General features: G+C 40.0%; 1 protein-coding gene across 1 annotated transcript; it reads right to left on the minus strand.

Annotated features, from left to right (window-relative positions):
- Positions 1-1,213: 1,213 nt before the first annotated feature.
- Positions 1,214-22,785, minus strand: LOC116036161 (high-affinity choline transporter 1-like). The gene is made up of 8 exons (XM_031279655.2): positions 22,538-22,785; positions 21,297-21,413; positions 19,363-19,518; positions 19,032-19,180; positions 18,762-18,905; positions 18,474-18,627; positions 2,279-2,496; positions 1,214-1,774 (listed from the first exon to the last, which is right to left on the minus strand). Exons 1-8 carry the CDS (start codon positions 22,719-22,721, stop codon positions 1,214-1,216), a joined length of 1,683 nt encoding a protein of 560 aa, XP_031135515.1. The 5' UTR covers positions 22,722-22,785.
- Between the last annotated feature and the right edge of the window lie 1,301 nt (positions 22,786-24,086).

Genomic DNA, 24,086 nt, shown 5'->3' on the forward strand with positions numbered 1-24,086 from the left:
GACTAGCCTATCACAGAACGCAGACACAGTCAACTACCCAATGAGGATTTTTATTCAATCCGAGCACAGATATTGACTCGTATTACTCGTATAATACTCGTACTTGGCAAAAGTGCTTTATCCGTACCGGATACTCGTTTCAGCTGAGTATCCGGCTCAATTCTAGTAACTAGGACATACATAGAACCTCAAAATCCTATTGACACCTCTTTCTTCTGCAAATCTCACAATTTGAAACCTGCCTTCCTTCACAGACCCCGGCCTGCTGGGAGATAGCTGGAGCTCCGTCACGGCTAGCAGCCCACGGCACTCCATACCCGCGCAAAGTCACCGTTTTTTGGGTTAATGGACTACCAAACGCCGCTGCCCTAACAGAGCTCCAGGGCCTGCAGCTCCCCTCTTCCTGCTAAATGGCCGGTGTGTGTGAGTGAGAGCGCGGTCAGCGAGCTTGTTACGTCCGCAATCTCTTACCACAGGTTCCAGTTAATCTTATAATGTGTGTAATTATAATGTGAGTTGAGTTATTTAAACAAACGATCGGGGGAAATAAACGCCTCTTGTCCGCGAGTCTCATTGATAGAGCCTGCGGCTGGATGGAGCTCTATCAATGAGAGCTAGCTAGCCTACTTTTAGAATTCCTCTGAAATTCACAAAAATGCATTAAATTGAAATCGGACACAATTGTTAGTTTTATAAGACCTTGGAGTAGATGTTATATAAGTGGCGTGACAAAATTCAAACTGTAAATATACTCTAATTACGCTGAAAATGAAGCTAACTAGCCGCGATCTGTACACAATAGGATTGAAGGGACAGTCGCAGCTAACGAAACCCCTAATGTTCATAAAAAATCATTAAATTGAAATCGGACACCATTGTTAGCTTTATAAGACCTTGGGGTAGATGTTATATAAGTGGCGTGACGAAATTCAATCTGTAAATATACTCTTTTTTTTTTCACAATTAACAGTTGAGATTGACTCACAATTGGTTTGAAGGGTGTATGGACAGGACTTGGATTCCGTGGCTCCACTACCCGATCACTACTGCGCATGCTCCAAAATTACAAGATGGCCACCCTGTATCCGGAATATTTCACTTTTGTACAGTGGGAGGAAGTGGAGACACATCATACATCTTTTTTTTTACAGTCTATGTTATTTACTAGTCTATATTATGCTTAAAAAACCTGATACTACTACACACAATAATGCTAACAGTTTGTGCTAATCATTGGCTCCAATATCTCAGTCTGGCAGTTGTTTCTATTTAAATTCTCATTCTCTTTCTGTTCTGTGTCGCCATCTGTTGGAGTCAGTGGTTGTGGTGAGTGCTGGACTTTCACTTTGAACACATCCCACTTCTCAGGAAGCAGGCCTTTGTTGAAGAGCACAGAAGCAAGGTAGGAGAAAGATAAGATGGCAGCAACGGCAGACAGCATGGAGATGGTCTTAACTGGAGAGTACTGGACATAAACACCGTCCTCAAGAGTGCATCCTGGGAAGTGAATGACTGGTGTTAACCCTAGTGATGGGTCTCCACTGAGAAGTCTTAACACAGTTCCCACCAGGAAACCCATAACAGCCCCGTAACCGTTGGAGATGTTGAAGAAGAGGACGCAGACGAGTTGAGGGAAGGCTATGACATAGGCCACTTCACCACCAATGAACCAGAACAATAAGATGCTGTTGTCCAGGTGGGTCAGTGATGTACCAACTAAGCCCACTACCAAGACAGAAGCACGGATCACCCACTGAGTCTCTCTGTCTGATGCCTGTAGAAAAAAAGTAGAGAGGAAGAACAGGTAAACAGCAGATAATTTAGACTGTCCTGCTTTAAATAACTCTTTAACTGCTTCCTTATCTATTCACTCCTCTTCCTAGTATGTTTCTCTATAATGCCACTTTATTCAATTGATACCGTCCTTTACTCCATTCCTTCTATTTTGTGGCTCAGGAGCTGGAGCGGTCATCCACCAATCGGAAGATTGGCGTTTCGATCCCTGGCCCCTGCAGTCTACTTGTCAAAGTGTCCTTGGGCAAGATACTGATACTGACAGTGAACCTCATATGTGCGTGAATGTTTATCTTAGGAGCAGGTGCGATCTTGTATGGTAGCCTCGGCTAATAGTGTATGAATGTGTGTGTGTGAATGGGGTGAATGGTGCAATCCATTTACCTTTCAAAAGGAACGTCAAACCTTCACAATAACAAGCAGTGCTTTAGGTAGCTTTCTTTGATGCGGTGTACCAAACTAAAAGAACAAATACATTTTTCACCTGAGGCCTCAGGATGTTCTTGTATATGTTGGAGGTGAACACAGAAGATGCAGAAAGCAAAACAGAGTCAGCTGATGACATCACGGCGGCAGCCACACATCCAATACCGATGATGGAGATGAAGGACGGGGTGAGGTGCTGCAGGGTCAGGGGCAGAACTAGAGCTGATTCCCCTCGTTCATATGGAGATGGAGAACCATAGGAAGTCAGGTTCCAGTCTGAGGCATGGACACACAAGAAGGAAACACTGAAAAATAGTCACATTATCTGTTTGAGGTATGCTGAGAAGAGCCTACTATCAACTAAGCAATGTAAACATTAATTTAATTTATTAATTAAAATTAATTTATTAATTTAATTAATTCATTTAAATAAACAAATGGGAAAGGCAGCAGACCAACTTAGTGCGCAACAGGATCTACAGTAAATGATGGTAAGTATAGCATTAAAATATCTCATACATCATATCTTTACAGTTTTTTACAATCACTTTGCTACTAATTTCAGAACCTTGATGTCATTGTTCAAAACTCTAGACACAAAACTCAAAACGGTCATCACTTGTAACACAGGCTGTCCAATGTTCAAAAATTGCATTGTGCATTCATATCTTTAAAGAAATCTTGCACTTGCACAATCATCGGTTCAAAAAACGAACTGATTGTGAAATGCCATTGAAACGTTACTTTAGATCACCCACACACAAGCTACCCATAGTTCCACTGGGTCATCGTTCGTACATCATTAAATATTGTAGTACAAAATAGCTGATACGTGTTTCATTATGGTACTAGATGTAAATGCATCCCTGTAAAAGTACTGCAGTAGTAGAGAGAATACTACAGACACAGTGGAATCATTGAACAAAATGTGAAATGTATTGATGAAAAACAATACAGTACGATCACAACATAGGGTTATTTGAATCAATTAGCTACAAAATAGAAAAGAAAACACAGTACTGTAAAACATCAAATGCAGTGTTCCTCAACTTGCTTGTACTGTAAAAAGCAAAACAGTAAAAAAGAAGTGATTACTGTACTTCTACATCTTCATCAACTCTGTCTTGTGGATTTGGCCACAGGTTCTCATCTACATTGCAATTAGCCAAACATCTTGGAAAAAATCTTTGGGCATGGCGAACAATGTGGTATGAGTATATATGTATATATATATATATATATATAAAGTTTATATCTCAATCATCAGTAACAAGTTGGCAGAATTGGACAAGCAATTCCAAGGGCCTGCATGCATACAGTGCAGTACTGTCAATACAGTAAATAGTCTGAAAGGTGGTACATGGGACCATAGAAACAGTATCTGATACAGTAAACAGTAGTACATTACAGTAAAGAATGATGATGAAATATTACATCCACAGATCATGTAGTCTAATTGGTTCATGCTCCACGCTAGTTGGTGACAATGAATCTTGTTATCTTGAAACTTTCATGATCTAAACATGGAATATTATTTGTCTGTTTCCATACAACTATGCATTAAGAGTAATGCAACAGTTACTTATCATTTTGAGCAGTTGTATCGATTGATAGTTAGATCATTGTAATGGAATGAATAGACAATCACCTGAAATGTAATATGTGAATTGCTTTTTGAAATAGTGAAAAAGTGTTTTAGTTTAGAAAAATGTGCATTTTGATAGAGTTTTGAAAAATGACGTCAAGGTTCTGAAATTAGTGCCAAAGTGATTGTAAAAAACTGTAAAACAGGAGGCAGTCAGATCAAGTTGTGACCACAGCGTGTAGCCTTAAGCTACTAACATTAAGATTCATTATATAGGCTATTTATGTTAGTAGCTTCAAGCTTGATGTTATAGGCTACTTAAAATGTGAAAATATCACAAGCCATTTATTTATAGGCTGGATACGAAATTGTTACACAAGATTATGGATAATCAGTTATAGAAAACATACAATATAAGGCCAGAAGTATATGCTAACCCAAACAACACACCTCTTTGTGATTATTGGCCATCTCATGTGTGTCCACAGAATTGACAATAATGTCAATTGCAGGTGCAAATTAGGTGAGCCAATCAAGCCAAGTTTGCAGTCATTTACTCGTTAGTACTATCAGTATATATGCTTTGCAGAAGTTACAACAGTGTTGGAAGTAGGGAGAAAAGTTTGTTTAAAAAAGACAAAAAAGGAAGAACAAAATAAAAGAATGAATCCAAAACTCGTTAAAGAAATGATGGACTTTATAGTCCATAATTTATTCCCTTTGGGTTTAACAAAACAGCAAAGATACAAAATTAAGGGAAGAGCATCAAATTTTGTACTTAAGGGTAAGTTCAAATGTCATATTTCCTCAATCACAATGATTTTTTTCTGTTATATTTAGAATAAATTTAGCTTTTTTTGACCAGAAGGAGTTCTTTACTATATATGCCAGAGATGGCAAGACAAGCAGGAGCATCTTGCAAAAGTTGTTATATCAGCCTTGGCCTGGAATGGAGGCTGATATCTGCAAATGGGTAAGTTAAAAGGGTCACCCAAAATGACCTCAGTTTATTTACATGAAGGCCAACTGAACAAATCAATCTGTCAAATTGAATTAATAATTAAATGGATTCTATTAAAACGCACGTGATCTTTTTCCCTTACTTACTGTTTCTGCTTGACCAAATGCCTATGATATACATTCATTTGAATATTATTTGGCTTCAAATTGGTCAGTGTTCTTGTTGCCAGGCAAAGCATGCAGGCTAAAAGAAAAAAAACAGTAAAACCCAATAGAGGTGAGGTTATTTGTGCAATGAATATCCCATGCAGCTAAATGTGCGTACATGCTTCCTGTACCGGTGTTTAATTATCCAACTCTTAACTTTTAGGTAACAGAGCCATTTGAACTGGTGGGGATGGACCTCATGAAGCTGACTGTAACTGAGGGTGGTAATCAATACATTTGTGTAATGGTTGATTATTTCACAAAGTGGGCAGAGGCCTATCCTCTGAAGAATAAATCAGCAGATGAGGTGACCAATTGTATTCTGGATTTTGTATACAAATTTGGTGTACCTCAGAGACTGCTTACAGACCAGGGGACAGAGTTCAAAAACCAGGTGAACACTCATGACAAACATTGCTTATTTCTTACTGAGCCGTACTGTAAATGCTGACCTTTTTTCTGCAAAATTCAATTTAAGGTGAATGCCAGGCTCTTTAAAGCCCTTGGCATTCAACGGAGCTTCTATTCCCCATACCACCCTCAAACCAATGGCTTGGTTGAGAAGCTTAATGGCACCATCCACAGGTCTGTGCATTGTTTAATTGGCCAATTTACACCTACACAGCGAGTACTATGGACTTAATTAGGGACATAAAAATGCCTGCTGTTATGTTATTCAATGCAAAAAATGTCAATTCTCTCAACAAAATGGCCAGGAACACGCCAACACAATGGGACCAATTCCTCCAGCCAGTCACGTTCGGACTTAGGACAAGAAAGAAGCTGACCACACAGTATAGTCCATATTTTTTTACAGTTTGGAAGGGAGGCCAGATACCCATCTGAGGTGCCAGAAGAGTATGAGGTACGTTGCTGTATTTGTTTTGGAGTAAGTGATCATAATTACTTGGATAAATAGTTCGGAATACAACACCATGTGGTATGTTGGTACCTTAGGTGACAACAGAAGAAGTGGAAGAACTTATTCTGAGGGAGGAGGTGTTTGATGAGGGAAACGAGCATTGGCAACAAGTGTACCAGAGAGTGCAGAAAAATGCCGTGAAGAGTCAGGAAACCATAAGAAAACGCAAGTTGGAGAAAGGTTGTGAGGACAATAGTGGAGATTTTGTCCTCAGAGAGAACATCCGACAGCAACAGAGGAAAGGAGGAAAACTGGAGAGTGACATGCTTGGTCCATTTAGGATAACCAATATTAGGGGGAAATTTGTAGGCCTACAATTGGTTGGTCAAACAACAGAAACTGTGGCCAACATTGACCAATTGATCCATTTTATAGAGCCAGAAGAGAGGATTCCTGCCAAGTTAAAAAAGTTTAGCAACTCTCCTTTGGCCTGCCCATCTCCTTCACAACAACCAAACACCCACTCCAGCTCTGCCACAAATCTCCCCTCAAACTCTCAACCCCATACACCTGCCATCAATTCCTCTGACCCTCTACTAGCCACATCCCCAGGAGAGAGTCCTCTCCATAGTAATGTGAAATCAAGTATTATAATGCTATATATTCTTTTAAATGACTGACATGTTCTGTATTTCCAGTTCTCGGACATAATTCAGAAATAGGGGAGATTCTATTGGCTAAGTTGGGCTCCTATAAGCTTTTTACAGCTGATTGTAACAACTTGGCTCCTGGGAGGGAATTGGAGAGTGAGGTAAGTCTTGTATTGTAAGCTGCTGTAAGACTTTTACTCTTTGATATTTACATTAATAATTTTTGTGTAGATTGTCAATGCTTATCTGTTGTGGTTGACACAACGGATAACCGAAAAGCAAATCAAGGTGATTGACACCCTCGAAATGACATCTGGAATGGGACATCAAAGGGGATGAGAACGGTAAGGATAATCATCAACAGTAGTTGCTTTTAAAAGGTGTTTGGTACAATTATGACATCTAAAACTAATGATCACTTGCAGCTTGATGTTACTGAGTGGGACGTGTTGATTGGGGCTGTCTGCAAGGACAGGCATTGGACCTTCGTAGTAAGTGCACTCTAATCAATCAACCCAGTCTCATATAAAAACTACCCTGACTACGTTGGTCCAAAGTGTAATAACGTAGAGGGGTTACAATAATGGCCCTTGAATTGTATAACTGTTACATTTTTCCTGCCTATTCTTTTCCTATTATTTTGCGTCCAAGTCACGTGACTTTCAAGATTCTGGCCATGAGAACAAAAAACATGCCGGACATTTCTCTCATTTTTAGTGAAAAAATCTATATTTTGAGTTAGTTTCTGCATAAAAATGCATTTTGATTACATTTCTAGCAAGAAATATATATTTTATTTTCATAATATTCACTCAGTGAATGTACATAATCACTCGCTTGCTCGTTGTTGCGAAGATTTTTCAGATATCGCCAGAATAATGTGAAACTGACACGTTTTGGTTGCTATGGATGCTGCTATCGCCTAGCATAGCTGTGGCCCCAGATTCCACATAGGACTCCCTTGCGATTTTGCTCCGTCTGATGGATCAAACCTTCGCCCACTACATGCGTTGCGTCTGAGGTTGATTTGATGATCAACACATTATTCCGTGGCAAAGGGAGAAACTAATGTTGACAAAGTGATGAGTTACGATCCGCTGTGTATAATTTTTAAATCTACCGGATCCTGCATTTAACCTTTAAATACCTTTAAAGTTATTTTCATGGATAGTGCATTATTTATAAAGACAAAATCTAATTTATATATTTTCTTTCAATTGTGTTAGATTGAACATCATGCACCCAATGGTTTCATTGGCTGTGTGTAGGATGTCCCAATGTGGATGAGGACTTTTTGTATCCTGCATGCACATCACCCTCATGAATGTTCATGACCTGTCACTTATAACACCCACCACTGCAACCTCTATGCATTAGTCATCTGGCCCTCGTTACACACTCAACGCTTAACTCACTGGTACCAACGAATTTACAAGTCCTTGCTAGCCCCGCTGTACCAGGTGTCTGGTTAGACAGTTCCCTCTCCTTCCAGCAACATATAAACCACCTTCAATCTAAAGTTAAAGTGCTCATATTATGCTTTTTGGCTGTTTCCCTTTCCTTTGTTGTGTTATATATCTTTCTTGTGCATATTATAGGTTTACAAAGTGAAAAAGCCCAAAGTCCACCCCAAAGGGACTTACCATCTCCAACAGAAAACAACAAACTGCTCCAAACAGCTCTGTTGTAGTCCAGCCTTTACAAATGTCCGTCACTTTGTAACACACGTTATAATGTTTGCATAGCTGCTAGCGTGGCACGCCCTCATACTCTGCTTCTGACTGGCTAGTAGTCCTTACCTAACTACTATCAGGACACGCCCTCATACTCTGCTTCTGACTGGCTAATAGTCCTTACCTAACTACTGCGCATGTGTGACTCCCAACAAAGATAGAACAGAAGTGAGAGGTCTCACTCTGTAGCTAAAACAGAGAGCTCAACACACAGGGTGAAAAGAGGAGCTGCAGCAATGTGCAGTACAACAAATATATGGTGTTTTTTGAAAATTAAACCATGTAAACTTATTCTGGTACAACCTCTAAATACAATTATGAACCTAAAAATGAGCATACTATGAGCACTGTAAGTCTAGGATCAGTTTCCTATTCCGCAACAGGGCCTCCTTCACTCATGCTGCCAAACTCGCCTTGGTGAAAATAACAATTTTACCAATTCTCGATTTCAGTTATGTCATTTACCGAACTGCCTCAAACTCTCACCTGAAAAAATGTAATGTTGTATACCATAGTGCCATATGTTTCATGACCAGAGCCCCTTATAACACCCACCACTGCAACCTATATGCATTAGTCGGCTGGCCCTCGTTACACACTTGTCGCTTAACTCACTGGTACCAACTCAATTACAAGTCCTTGCTAGGGAAAGCCCCGCTGTACCTAAGCTCACTGGTCACAATAGCTTTGCTCACCCACAGCCTGCGCTCAAGAAGTTACATCTCCTTGGTCACCCCTAAAGCCCACACCTCCTTTTGGCCGCCACTCCTTTCAGTTCTCAGCTGCCAATGACTGGAACAAACTACAAAAACCACTGAAACTCAAAACCCTTATCCCACTAACTGCCTTTAAAGCACGTCTGTCTGCGCTCCTGTAACATCACTGTACGTGCTAACTGTTCTCCATCTGTACTGTACTATTCATCCTGCACATACACTTATTCTTACTACTCTTATAATGTTACCACACTGCACATAGCTGTATATACTGTACATATCTGTCTATATAGTTCATACAGAATATCCATATTTATTCTGTTTTTCTTATTATATATTCTGTTAATACACTGCATATATCTATATCTATTATTCTTACTACTAGTACAATGTCACTGCTACTACTTTGCACATATCTGTACATGTTCATACATTGTTCATATTACATAGCTATATTTATTCTGCTCTTATAACACTGCAATATATTTATTGTCCTGCCTATGCACCACCTGTCTTTTTTTTGCACTTCTGGTTGGACGCTAACTGCATTTCGCTGTCTTTGTACTCGTACTCTGCACAATGACAATAAAGTTGAATGTAATCTAATCATTCATGCTCTGTTTTGCACACCCTTATTCCATTATCTCTGCCATGCCCCTTTGCACAGTTGCACAAATGCACATCCTCACCTGCACTGCTTTCATATCTGTTTACGCTCTTTTGCACTATTCATCTGCCCTGGCATGTTCAACTGTTCTCCTTTGTTGTCATACAATTTGTGTACATCTACTGTTCTACATCACTATCTAGACCAGTGGTTCCCAACCTTTTTTCCTTGGCGCCCCCCCTACTGATGTCTAAGAAAAGCTGAGCCACCCATCCGAAACCGAAGTTGAGGTAACTTTCCCTTATTTTCTTTTTTGATACAGAGGAGTTATCTGCACATTTACGTTTCTCCGCCATGTTTCATTCATAAAATAGTGATGCCGTGGCGGCAGGAAAAACGAGGATGATAGCAGCTAGCAGCTAGCAGCTAGCAGCTGACCTGATGACAGCAAGGGTCCCAGGTTAAGAGGTCCCGGAGGTTTGGTCTACTAAGTAGCCTGCCTACAAGTTTAAGCGAGAACAAAAATATATAGTTTTTATACAGACTTTTGTATACATTATATATTCTAGTGTATTATCATAATTTGTTTAACATGTGCAAATATTTTTTTTTTTACCTCAACCTCAAACCAGATAAAGACTTGCGCCCCCCCTGTGATCTTTGCCGCCCCCCTTAGGGGTTCCCGGAGCCCAGGTTGGGAACCACTGATCTAGACCACATTTTGCACTAACTGTATACTGACTTTTTACTACATTTCAGCATTTATATAGTCTGTCTACTCATGTATATCGTGTTATTACTGATCTACATCATTACCTAGTCCACTATTTGCACTAACTGTATATTGACTCTTTACTACATTCAGCATCTATATACACTGTCTATTCATGTTTACGCATATCCATAGACTTACTTACACCTCCCTTTGCGCCGGCTTTGTAATGCCTACTTAATCTATACTTTATGTAGCCTATTGTATTCTGTATTATTTTATTGTATTGAATGTGAAACTGCATGTTGTCCTGCACGCTTAAGCTTCTCTTGGCCAGGTCGCCGTTGCAAATGAGAACCTGTTCTCAACAGCCTACCTGGTTAAATAAAGGTTAAACATTTTTTTTTTTTTTTAAAACACTGGAGTCCTTCAACTTCATAAATAACATCACCCAAAAGGACATTAAAAGCTTCATCCAAAAGGTTCAGCAGAGGATGGAGGCCTACTTCCCCGACTGTAATTCAAGCCAGGTTTTTTATTTATTTGGACTATTTTTTTCTAAATAGGACTATATTTAATGTCAGTGTTTAACATCCCTTACCGTTCTTGGAAAGTGGCCTTCCACTGCTCAATTCTATGCATTTTTGCCTTGAATTTCTTTATTTATTGTGAAGCTGATGTGGGATCTTTTAACTTTAGCCAAGTATTACCACATCAACATTTCATTGCTTTGCAGCGATATTATGGTTTTAATTATCTGAGTTTAAATGGCTGTTATTTGTGTTGGAAACCAGTAAAATACCAAAATGGTCTTATGTGCATGGACAGTGTGGTCACAACTTGATGACTGCCTCCTGTGTTAAAGATATGATGTATTGGATATTTTAATGCTATACTTACCATTTTTTACTGTAGAGCCTGTTGCACACTGAGTTGGTCTGCTGCCTTTCCCATTTATTTTCCCACAATGGCACAAGTTTGAATCCCGTGATGTTTCTTTCTTTATTAATTTATTTATTATTTGGTTTATCTGAGATGGACATTTGAGTTTGAAGTTTATTTCTATGTGCCTACCATGGAAAAACATACCAGACGTGCATTTTGTGGGAATCAAACAAGACAATTTCTGAGCAATTTCTGCATGCAGTGTGGTCACAACTTGATCTGGCTGCCTCCTGATTTTAAGAGACTCTGTGTGACGTTGGAGTTCATATCATGCCATGCCCATCAGTTAATGATGCAATGTGACGGCGCACTGCGTTAGACTGCTGAGTCTCATATATTTTCCCACAATGGTACGAATTCGAATCCATGTTGTTTATTAATTTATTTTCTACTTTTAAAAGGGCTAAATAGTTTTCTACGTGACATTGTTTACTTAAACAAGCTCTGAAGACGAATAGGTGTATTCAATAAAACGTATTATAGACATTAACAGGAAGAGCAACGCTGTCTTCCTTTTTTTCTTAACAGCAAGCCACATTTGAAACGCGACTGACGAGTTTCCTCAGATAAGACTCTAAAGATAAATTAGAGAGGTAACGTAAACGTTATGTTTTAACATTTTAATGACAACTTAACAAAAAGGCATTCACGTGGACAGCTACGTATTCTGTCGTCACTACGACAACAACAGACGCATTTGGCTGACGGTCGCCAGTTAATATGGTCTCTCGTTAAACCGGAACACCAGCCTCATCTCTGTCTTTTTCCACAACAACTTCGCTAAAGTTAACGTTAGCTACCGTTAGCTACCGTTAGCTGTGACTGAGCGTAGCTGGTTGAAGGCAACGATTCTTCCAAGCTAACATTGGCTAGCTCCTCGACATCCTCCTCTTCATCATTCCCAGCTCTTTTAAAAAAGCTATTTATTCGTGGGACACTTTTTATTGCAGCCGCTTCTTTCGCTTCCTTTTCCACACTTTCACTCGCTGATACAACCCAATCTGACCGGGGATCTGTTACAAATTAATTCCACTCTTTCAATCTCAACTTGTTCTTAGAAAACTGATCTTGAATCAGTACGATGTAAACAACCTGCTCTATGCCCACCCACCTTTACCATTAGCCAATCTACACAGAGCATGCAGCCTTCTCCCAATCATTACCTGTCCAGTCATCCAACTGACATATAAAACACACAATCACGAGACTTAATTATATAATTAATTATATTTTATTCTGACTGGATAATTATCAAGACTTTGCTTGGGCCCCAAGTGCTCCTGGGCCCCTGGGCCCGTGCCCATAATGCCCATTGGGTAATCCGGGCTTGGATACCATTGCTCCCAGTAGAGTTAAAGCTGTCTCTGGTAAGAAAAAATCTTCATGGAGAAATGCCACACTGGTAAGATCAGAAAAGCTGAACAAGGCCTGCAATAACTTCGCCATCAAAATTCAGAAAATTAGACAAACTGTCAATGCCTCCATATCAAGTACAGGATGTGTCCAGCTAAAACAAAGTCCAATATGACACAATTTCCAACCCAGTCTCATGGCAGTTTGTGAAATGGTCACGTTATTTAATCTATTGATTTGTGTACATGGGGACTTTTTTCTCGTTTTTTTTCGTGGTGGCCAGCACAAAAATGTAAACTAATGTATTTAAATGGGAAGCATATGTCGTGATCACAGCACAACTACAGTAGCGAGTAGTATGAAATGCCAAATGGTTGGTTGGGGTGGTGGATGGGTCAAACAATTCAGGACTTTCACCCCAGAGGCCGGGGATCACGTCCCGCGTGTGGCGCTTTGTTTCCCTGTTAACTGTCCCGTTATTGTCGCGTGTTCCCTGTGGTCGTCTCCGGCATGTGAGGCGTCCTCCCCCACGCTTGTTTCCTGGTGTGTGAGGCGTCCTTTCCCCGTTGTTTTTTTCCTAAACCCAACCTCCGCCATCCCGTTATTGTTGTGCGTCCCCCACGGCCATTTCCTGGCGTGTGAGGCGTCCTTTCTCTGTTGTTTTTTTCCCTAAACCCAACCTCCGCCATCCCATAAATTGTCGCGTGTCCCCCGCGGCTGTGTCCCGGGGTGTGACGTTTGCTTTCCCTGTTAATCTCCGTATAGAGATGGTGCTGGCCACCACGAAAAAAATTTGATTAACGTGTTGTACACGAATCAATAGATTAAAAATAATGTGACAATTTCACAAACTGCCGTGAGACCGTGTTGCAATTTCATACGATCAACCACAATAACCTGGAGGACCAGAGACAGAGTGGCAATCAGGAGAGTTGGGACTTTTCCCGGTGGGCCCGTAGTGTTTCGAGGCCAAGAGGGCCGGTCTCATAATAGTTATACATTGCAAGTTCTTAGCAGTTCTAACCCTGGTGTGTGGCCGCTGCCCGCTGGTCAAACTGTGCAGCCTCTGCTCACCCGTACGGCGGGCTGCAGCAGCCTCTTATTTCAACACAAACACAAGCTAATCAGAAAGCACTAACAAAGTGCAGGTCACAACCATGTCTAGGACTTTCAGAAATATAGGGGGATCAGTGAGTGGACCCTCCCCAGATGGCATAGCCCTTGTCCGTTTATAACGTATAACACCTCTTTTTTTCCTCGTCACGTTTGGAAGTCTATCGGTAACGTTAACAGACAGAGTCTAAGGTTTATAAAGGACGCGCTCTGCTGTGGGCATGCTGCGGCAGATGTGTCGCGTTTGTGCTCTGTGTATTTCTGCAGTAGTTTTGGTTTTCCACCTTCGATGTAGAGCAGCGTACAGCCACTTCCCTAGCTAAACAATCACGTAATGCACAGCAGACTATGGTGCAGGTAGATTATTTTCTGAAATATAGTGGCTGTATCAAAATATCACAACTCCTCCAAATCACAGAGAACACAGATATATTTTTGAATGTGCAAAAGGTTTAGACATGAGCAAAAATCTTGCTCAAAACACATCTGAAATATTACAGTCCAGGAGTTTATTAATTCACTAAAATTAATTAATGTATCATTAAGGTGAATAATTGTATATGCACATTTAAGGAGGTTACTTCCCCAACAAAAGATGCAAAAGAGGAGGGAGGAGTAAATGATGCCTAGGCTGCATGTATTCTGACTCAGAAAAGTCAGAATACTAATAATAATTAATAATAAGTATCTGCCAGAGAATAAATAGTTGAAAGCAATACAGAATGCCTCAGAGCCTTATTGCAATATATTCCATTATGTTTTTATTTTTTTAATGATCCCCTATGTTTCCCTTTACATAAACATATGTCCAGCATAAATTGATTCAGAAAAAGGTAGAAATAACTCCCACAAAAATTCACCTGAATGTAGGAAATTAAGTGTTTAACGCTCATAATTTTTTGGGGGTGGACCCCCAGACCCCCGGCATAATAAGTCACCACACAGATCTAAAAAAAAAACATTGGCCTTTGTGTTGCCAGGCCAGTTATGATTAGGCCAAATGTTGGTGCCATCTAACTAACATCTACAAACTGGGCCGGTGGTCTGCGAAATTTCCCGGTGAATTTTTCCCGGTGAATCTAATGATAATTAGAAAAGGCTGATACAGTTGCAAATGTGTTTTAAATGAATACAGTGATGAAAGATATATATAATATATAGTGGTTCCAACAATAGCAGACTGGTCAGGGACAAATACAACTTTAACTATTTTAGTTGATTTATTTCTTTTAGTATTCTTTAACAAAGGACCATGTATGTTCCTCTTCCATGTACACTGAATTTGGTATAGAAGTCGCGTGGTTATGACACAATCGGTTGCCTATTTTTACAAAAACGTCTGCTACGGAGCCATAACGTGAGATCCAAGGCCTTTTATACATTGTCGTGTTTCTTTAGAAATAAACAATGGACAAATAGAGTCTTTAAACGCTTCAGATGTAAAGTTATTTGCTGTCAAAGGGACGCCAAAATGAATGGTAGGTAGACCAGACGTCCCCGGTTTCGGTGACCTGTCCCCGGTTTCGGTGACCTGTCCACGGCTGGAGCTGTCCCCGGAAATGTCCCCGGTTTTCACTGTGACTGACAGACCCGAAATTGGAATGAAAGAAAGAAAACAGTGACCAAACGTATAGTCGCGCACCTACATGCGCAGGCTCAAGACAGCCAGAGCAGCGCTGCTCAGAGCTCAACTTCAGTAAAGTTAGAAAGATATTCACAGATTTGAACTTCTGGGATCAATTAATCTGCAGCGAAATGTTATTAAATCACAAACAACACATCTACCGTAGTAAGGTAAACAACGAGCTACAAACTCATTTTCATCAAAACGAACCGTCCTCCAAGCTGGAGAAATGGCAGTAAGACGAGTGCTTCTACAAACTACCGTCTACAGACTACAACACCGAAAAGAGATACAACAAAAATATTTATTAATTTAATGATTAAATAAGGTAGTGTCTCCAAACTTACCTCAATTATAACTGGTCTCCTGCTAGTTGTACTACAGCACTTACTTTTCAAAAATAGGCATATGCCTAATTTTGGGGAATATTTTTTGCCAATAAAAATGTAATATATGTCATAATTACAGAGAGTCATGTCTCCAAAACTACTCCACACATAGAAGCCCCCCCCCCCCTGCTGGTTGTACTACAGCACATACCTTTCATAAATAAGCATAATTTTGGGGAATATTTTTTGCCAAAAACATTTCATATTTTAATAATTAAATTGAGTAGTGTCTCTAAACTTACCTCACACATAATTAGTGTTCTGCTGGTTGTACTACATCACAAAGTTTTTTTTAATATATGTCATAATTACAAAGAGACATGTCTCCAAAACTACTCCACAAATAGAACCCCCCCCTGCTGCTTGTCTGAATTTGTTTTCAAAGTGCACCAGATTGATGCATTTAAACAGGGGGAGCATGCCTATGGACCCCCCTAGGGGGGCTTGTGCCCCAGTGCAGCTCTAGGTCTAGTGACGCCCCTGGGGCAGTGTCCCCGTTTTGAGTTTACAAAGATAAAAACATTACCTATTTTGAAGGTATCTTCAAGCTTCTGAGCTGAAAATGTCCCCGGATTTTGTCTCAGAAATCTGGTCACCTTATAATATGGGCACTTTAATGCCTGGGGGACTATAGTCCAATACAAAAACTGACTAAGTGCATTGAACAAATTAACGACTGGATGTGCCAGAATTTTCTTAAATGAAATGAAGACTAAACTGAGGTGGTTGTTTTTGGAGCAAAAGAGGAAGGATTAAAAGTCAGCGCTCAGCTTCAAACGACAATGTTAAAAACAACAGACAAAGCCAGAAATCTTGGTGTAGTCATGGACTCAGACCTGAATTTTAACAGCCACATTAAGACAACTACAAAGTCAGCCTATTACCACCTTAAAAATATATCAAGGGTTAAAGGACTTATGTCTCAGCAGGTTTTGGAAAAACTTGTCCATGCTTTTATCTTCAGTAGACTAGACTACTGTAACGGAGTCTTTACAGGTCTCCCTAAAAAATCAATCAGACAGCTGCAGCTGATTCAGAACGCTGCTGCTCGAGTCCTCACTAAGACCAAAAGAGTGGATCACATCACTCCAGTACTGTAGTCTCTACACTGGCTTCCAGTGCCTCAAAGAATTGATTTCAAAATACTAACGCTGGTTTATAAATCGCTAAACGGTTTAGGGCCAAAATACATTTCTGATCTGCTGCTACAGTATGAACCACCCAGACCTCTCAGTCTTCTGGGACAGGTCTACTTGTTGTCCCCAGAGTCAGAACTAAACAGGGGGAAGCGGGGTTCAGTTTTTACGCTCCACATATCTGGAACAAACTCCCAGAAAACTGCAGGTCTGCAGCAACTCTCAGTTCTTTTAAATCAAAGCTAAAGACCTATCTTTTTGATGTTGCCGTTCTTTAAATAACTGTTCATTTGTTATACTGAAGTTGCTTTGATGACACTGTATGACATTCTATAACTGCTCTTTAATGTTCAATTTCTTATACTGCACTGTAACTTTTATTCACGTATTTTATCTCTCAGTTCTTTCATTTCTTATACTGCACTGTCAATTTTATTCTTGTCATTATCTAGTGGTATTTTTGAACAGATAACGGACATATTTCTGAGAATTTCTCCAACGCGGGTGTGACATAGATTAAAAACAGGATTTAGAGGAGGAAGAGAAAAAAATTTCCTCCGGCTATGAGAGCTATGCGAAAGCCTCTAAAATACAGATAACGGACATATTTCTGAAATATTACCTCTCAAAAAATACGGGTGTGACAATAGATTATCCATAGAAGGACCACGTCTGTGAACTGGTCAGATTTAGTCTGTGAACTAGGTTAATAAGAAAGACAACGTCTGTGAACTTGTCAGATATTTAACTTATCAAGAGACAGACTGTGAACTGTTCCGGATTTAGCAAGGTTTACCGAGATTAAACTAAGCTTTGTAGCGACGGCTACATCGTAGTGAAAAGTAGAACTACTGAGCCAAAAGGACCTGTGGTCGGAGAAATGTTTTTTTTTTATTTATTTATTTTTTAAATGTGCTATACAAATAAAGCTGCCTTGCCTTGCCTTGCCTTGCCTTGCCTTGCCTTGCCTTGCCTTGCCTTGCCTTGCCTTGCCTTGCCTTGCCTTGCCTTGCACTACGAACCACCCAGACCTCTCAGGTCATCTGGGACAGGTCTGCTTGCTGTCCTCAGAGTCAGAACTAAACAAGGGGAAGCAGCGTTCAGTTTTAATGCTCCGCATATCTGGAACAAACTTCCAGAAAACTGCAGGTCCGCCGCAACTCTCAGTTCTTTTAAATCAAGGCTGAAGACCTTTCTTTTTGATGTTGCCTTTCTTTAATTTCTTATAATTTCTAAATTTGCTTTTTAATGTTTAATGTTTTATGTAAAGCACTTTGAATTGCCCTGCTGCTGAAATGTGCTATATAAATAAAATTGCCTTGCCTTGCCTAGGAATGTTGCAGGATAGTGATATACTGTAATCAAATGGCTTTTCAATAACTACATATTTGCCATATCTTATTATATACAGTACATAAAGCCTGGAACAAAACAAAACATAGAACTTATGCACAGAAGCGGGAAAATAGAGAAGATCTTGCAGAGAATCATTTTGCCTAGTGTATGAATGTCTTAGCATACTTAAGTAAGCACACAGTCTATTTCTGTCTGTCTGTCTGTCTGTCTGTCTGTCTGTATGTCTGTCTCTCTTGCTCTCGCTCCAGTCTGTCCTTCCTTACTACTTATTTGTAGTACCTATTCATTCATTCATTCATTCATACCTGTGGATGCAGCGACTGCCCCAAGCAGTATAGAAGGAATCCCAAATACAGGCAAGATGACAGCAGAGACAAAGCAAGTGACCTTAGCTGTGGATGTTGAAGATGCCGACAAAGTCCTCTGGTGGAAAGCCTGATATCCCATACTCCCTAGTGCCTTAAAGGAAAACAATTAGTCAGTTAATTCCTCATGAGCATAAATGCTGCAACATTTTTCCTTCACACTGAAGATACAGCATCTATCAAGAGAATTAATTGCATTTGATTTCAGCCATATTGTTGCTTTCTTACGAAGAATAAGAAATCATCAATCATTATCCAGGTCTTTTTCAGCCCTGGTGTACCAATCCAGGGAGCGTGCAAGGTGTTGTTCATCAGTGTCTGGCTAATGTCCAAGGAGTAAGAGCTCATCAAAACAAAGGGAACACAGATCCACTGCAGAGACAAATAGAAATGGTAATATTTTAACACAAAAAACTTTTAAAGACGTCCTTTTTTTATTCCTGGACTATTACCTTAGAAATAACCTAAAACAAAAATCTAAAAGTATATCAAACTCACCAAGCTGAAGAATATGAGCACAAGCTGTATAATATCTGTGTAGGCCACAGAGTAGAGACCTCCCAGCAGTGTGTAGGTAATGGCGACAGCAGCAGAGATCCAAATGCACGCAGGGAAGGGCAAATCCAAGACCACACTCATGGTTCCTCCTGTCAGACATATTGTATCAGTGACATTTTATATTCATTGAAGTAAGTCATATCTACACAGTGTAGGTCAGAATTTATATCCAAGTATACATTTATTTCATTTAACATATAAAGGAATGTGTTAACAGACAAAGGAATTGTAAACAAAGTATAAGTTAAGAGCTTATTTATGTATAACATACCTAAACCAATTAGTGTTGTGGGCACCCAGAGCACATCAAGAGAAAGTGAAACCAAACAGAGTCCAGCTGTTAGTACTTTTCCATACTTGGCATGGAAAGGGTCCAGCATCGTCACATACCTTCTTTCTCTCATTGGCTTTGCAAACACCAAGCCACCTTAATTTAGAATAGGACAGAAGACATCACAATTAAAATGTATTTATTTGCTGCATTGCAACATTTAAAAAAAAAAAAAAGTTATAAAACACTCTGGTCCTAACCAGGACAGATTAGAGAATTAACTGTACATACAACACACTGAGACAGGAGACAGAGATGAATAACAACTTGGGGAACAGAGCTAAGGGACGATGTAGGCTGTGGTGAACAGGTGATATTTGAGGAGTTTTTTAAAGATATCCAGGGATGAAGTATTGCGGATACTTGCAGGAAAGGTTTTCTAATCGGTCAGGGCTGCAACACTGAAGAATCTTTCTCCGAATGCACCGAGTCTGGTGTGGGGAATGGAGAGCAGGCCAGCGTCTGAGGACCGTAGGTTTCAGGATGGGGTGTACAGACGGAGGACGTCGGAAAAATAGTGTGGGCCAAGGGTATGGAGGGATTTGTAGGTGAGAAGGATTTTGAGCTGAAGGCTGATGGGGGATTGTTGTCAATTTTCCTGGTGGAAGTCACTGAGGTAGTCAAAAAACTCCACAGTGGCAAAGCCCCTGGGATTGATGTATTGTATGACTGGGTCCACCGGGAGATACTGTGAAAGGGGCTGCAGGAGTATGGGGTGAGGCTATCTAGTCAGGGCTATCAAATTTCTGTACGTCCAAAGTGAGAGCTGTGTCCGGGTTCTCGGTAGTAAGTCGGAGTCGTTTTAGGTGGGGGTTGTCCTCCGCCAGAGCTGTCACCTTTCCTGTTTGTGATAATCATGGACAGGATATTGAGAGGTATTCATGGAAGTAAGGGGTTGTAGTTCAGTGGGCTGGGGATCTCATTGCTGCTTTTTGCAGATAATGGGGCCCCGATGGCATCATCGGCCCGTGAATCGGAGCAGCTGTTGCAGTAACATTTGCTTTACTGAATGAAAAAAAAGCTGAGCCGGAAGGCAAAGCTCTCGATCTACCTGTCAATTTTTGTTCCTACCCTCACCTATGGCCATGAAGGCTTGGTCATGACCCAAAGAACTACATCACAGATACAAGCAGCCAAAATGGGTTTTCTCAGGAGAGTGGCTGGCTTCTCCCTTAGAGATAGGGTGAGAAGCTCAGTCATCCGTGAGGAACTTGGAGTACAGCCGCTGCTCCTTTGTGTCGAAAGGACGTTCAGGCGCCTCCCTAGGGAGGTGTTCCAGGCCCATCCAGCTGGGAGGAGAACTCGGGGAAGACCCAAGTCTAGGTGAAGAGATTAAATCTCCACACTGGCCTGGGATTGATTACTTTTTCTCTCGGCTAAGATTGGCCAATAGGGGGCGTTACAAATACGAAAAGATTATTTCTCATGAAGGGTGCGTGCGATTTTTACGAAACTTGAAGGGTATGATCTAGGTCCACTCCTGAGGCCACGCCTACAATGTTGTACTGATTGGTCACAATGGACGTGGCCTGTTAGAATGGATGTATAAAATGAATATAAATGGGAAGCCTGCATTTTCAATTTACTACAGACCTTGGAGCTCAGGCTTGCAATATTGCGCTTTAGGTTTGACTTGCAAATTCTGCTGTTCCTCTGGGGCAACTCTGGGAAAGCTAGGACTCCGTCATAACTGCTTGCAGTTCTAGTTATTATTATCTATTATTATTATTATTATTATTATTATTATTATTATTAATAATAATAATAATAATTAATTATTTAATCTGGTGGCACAGTTCAACCTCATGACTCTCAGATTTATTGTTTAGGTCTATACATACAGTATTTTGTCAGATGTAATTTCAAACTCTTACCAATAATTAAAGATGAGCTGAATGCCATTAACATCACCATTACCCAGGTTAGTCCCATAGAAGGCGTGTACACCATCTCAGCTGTGCCAACAATGAAGCCTCCTCCAACAAACGTAGCTATGGGATGGATTAACACACAGCAAGTCATTTAGCAGACAAACAGCAGCTATTTGGACAGAGGACAACAGGTTGGGTGATTATTCATCATCATTGATACACTTTGAGTGAGATCATCTCATGATGATATGATACCATTCTATCAGTTTTAAAAATGCTGTCGTCGAAATGAATGATTCCAAAACATTTGGACTGAAACAATTTATTATTACAGGTTTCACACATTTAAAAAGATCTGTCTGATTTAATACAGAGGAAGAGAGGAGAGGGGAAGACCTTTGAATAGGGTAAACATTTTAACTAATAGATATCACCATGAAACTTCCAGTTGATTATTGACATTAAGACAATATTTTTTGTATTACAAGTTTCCGGGAATGTCATGTTAAAATATGCAAATTATGTAATATATTGTTACATATGTGCTCATCTCCATACATTTCTATAATCTGAATATTGGATAACACCAGGTTTAACATTCATGTTTCATTTTTGTAATACATAATAAATACATAATAAATACAGTTGAATGAATGAATACAGTTTGATTATAACTTTTATTTTGTTGGGAACCGTTGTTGTATTTTACTCTCGAGGGTTTGATTTAATGTCATATTATTGGCTGGTCAGTGATGCTTAGGGACCTCGGTGCAAGCGCCTTGGAATAAAAAATAATGATCACCATTTTATCTTAATTGTGAAACAATGATTAATTACGCTCGTGAAATGTTTCTGCCTTTCTTGGTATTCTTAACTATGTTTTAAAAGACTAAACAACCTCAATGATGACCTTGTTTTTATACATTCCTTAGTCCTGCTCATTCTTCGCAGCCTATATTTCATTGGGCTGTTGTGGGCTGTTTGTACAGGAACTCTATGCAGTGTTTTCATTATAATGTTACAGCTTCGTGCAGAATTTGTTTAAATATGTATTTATTTATTCAAAACATCAACCACGTTGCTTAATGGAAACTGTTTGTATCAGTTTGCAGCCAGCAGATATAATGCCTGATCTGTAAAGGACTTCAAAGATATTTTATAATCTTATAAATATATTTCCTTAATAATCACAACTTTGTAATTCACAGTTTCCGTCCTAGTTGTGTCAGCTGTGTTCCCCTCACCTGTCATTGTGAAGATCCCCACCACCAAGCCAATGCTCCGGTTTCCCAGCAGGGCCATCTCCGTTCCAGTGGCTGCACTTTTCTTCTGTTCCCTTTTGGACTTGAAAGAAGCCCAGATGCCGGTCCCAAGGACCAGCAGGTAGAAAAACACCATCACTATCACTCCTGGGATGTTAACAGCCATGATGGATGCTGACTGGCTTCTTCACTAGCTGATGTCCGACTGACTGATCGACTGAGTGTTATAGAAAAGAGGGCTGACATTCCAGAGGAAAAACAGGAACACTAGAAAGCTTTAAAAGTACAGTCATGCCCTTTGGTGAAATAGCTGCGTACAGGTACTTGCAAGCACAGATTAATGTCATGTGTGCATCTTGAACATTTTAAACTGAATTGAAAACTTGCTGCTTTACTAGAAGTGAAGTTAACAAATTGCTAGTTGCTGTTTACGTACAACACTTGAGATAGTTTATGTTTTCTAGCGAGTGCCAGTTTCTAAACCCCTGTACTCTGAGAAACAATTTAATTTTGGCTTTAGTTTTTCATAGAATAAGTCAAATTTGATTCACACAAATATTCAAGAGAGCCTACATTTTGCTAGCACTTCTGGTTTTTGTCTATTTGATCTTGAAGAAGAGGACACAGATGAAATTGAGGGAAAGTGGGCCTCTGCGGTGTCAAGAAACCACAACATTAGAAAGCTGTTCTTCAGGTTGGTGAGTGATTATTAGTAATTTGAAACCAGGCCGTCCTCACCCAGAAAACTGTATATGTCGATCGTGCAAGTGTTTTTTTGTGTGCGCAAACTAGACAGTAAGTTACAAAAAATACTTGGCGCACATGCAGTGAGGGAGTGGAGCTCTGTCTCAACAGGTTTTAGATCTCAGTGAGAACACAGCTTCTGTTCTTCTGTGTCTCACTCTGCACGTCAGTGCTCCCTCTTTCAATACAAAAAGCTTCTATTTCAAATCTGTTTTATTCAATCAATCCATAAATACGAGGCAAAATGTACATACATCTTCAGCAATAAAAAATACATCTGATCTAAACAGCAGAAAAAGTAATTTAGTAGATTGTAGATAGTTTGGTAGATTATTTCTCTGTGGTAACAATGCTTTTTGGCAATAAATCTTATACCGTTGGAAAGCCTGTTCAGTTCCCTTTCAAATGGTGCCCCATTTGTAAGGAACATGCATTTGTGGGATGAGCAGCAGCTGTGTTATCTCTGCAGAGATAACACAGCGGAGCAGCAGCTGTGTTGAGATCTGCAGAGAGACAGAGCTCCACTCCCTCACTGCATGTGCGCCAAGTATTTTTTGTCACCTTACTGTCGTGTTTGCAACGGTATAAGATTTATTGCCAAAAAGCATTGTTACCACAGAGAAATAATCTAACAAACACAAATGTCCTTACTTTTTGTGCTAAGTTTAGATATATTTATCAAGAACTGTTTTATCCTCAAATACACTTACTCAAAAATCCTCTGAACCAACACTGACTTTTCAGCTTCTTCCCTCTCACACTGGAGGGTGTGTCTGTGTGTGTGTGT

Source organism: Sander lucioperca, chromosome 15 (genome assembly GCF_008315115.2).
Source record: "Sander lucioperca isolate FBNREF2018 chromosome 15, SLUC_FBN_1.2, whole genome shotgun sequence".
Lineage (NCBI taxonomy): Eukaryota > Metazoa > Chordata > Actinopteri > Perciformes > Percidae > Sander > Sander lucioperca.

What these genes read in the sequence shown, in the direction of transcription:
- LOC116036161 (XM_031279655.2), bottom strand. Translation starts at nt 22,721, where the DNA reads ATGGCTGTTAACATCCCAGGAGTGATAGTGATGGTGTTTTTCTACCTG. An exon ending in CACAACACTAATTGGTTTAG is followed by an intron (nt 19,181 to 19,362) that starts GTATGTTATACA and finishes TATGTCTGACAG; the next exon opens with GAGGAACCATGAGTGTGGTC. An exon ending in GGCAGTCGCTGCATCCACAG is followed by an intron (nt 2,497 to 18,473) that starts GTATGAATGAAT and finishes TCCATGCCTCAG; the next exon opens with ACTGGAACCTGACTTCCTAT.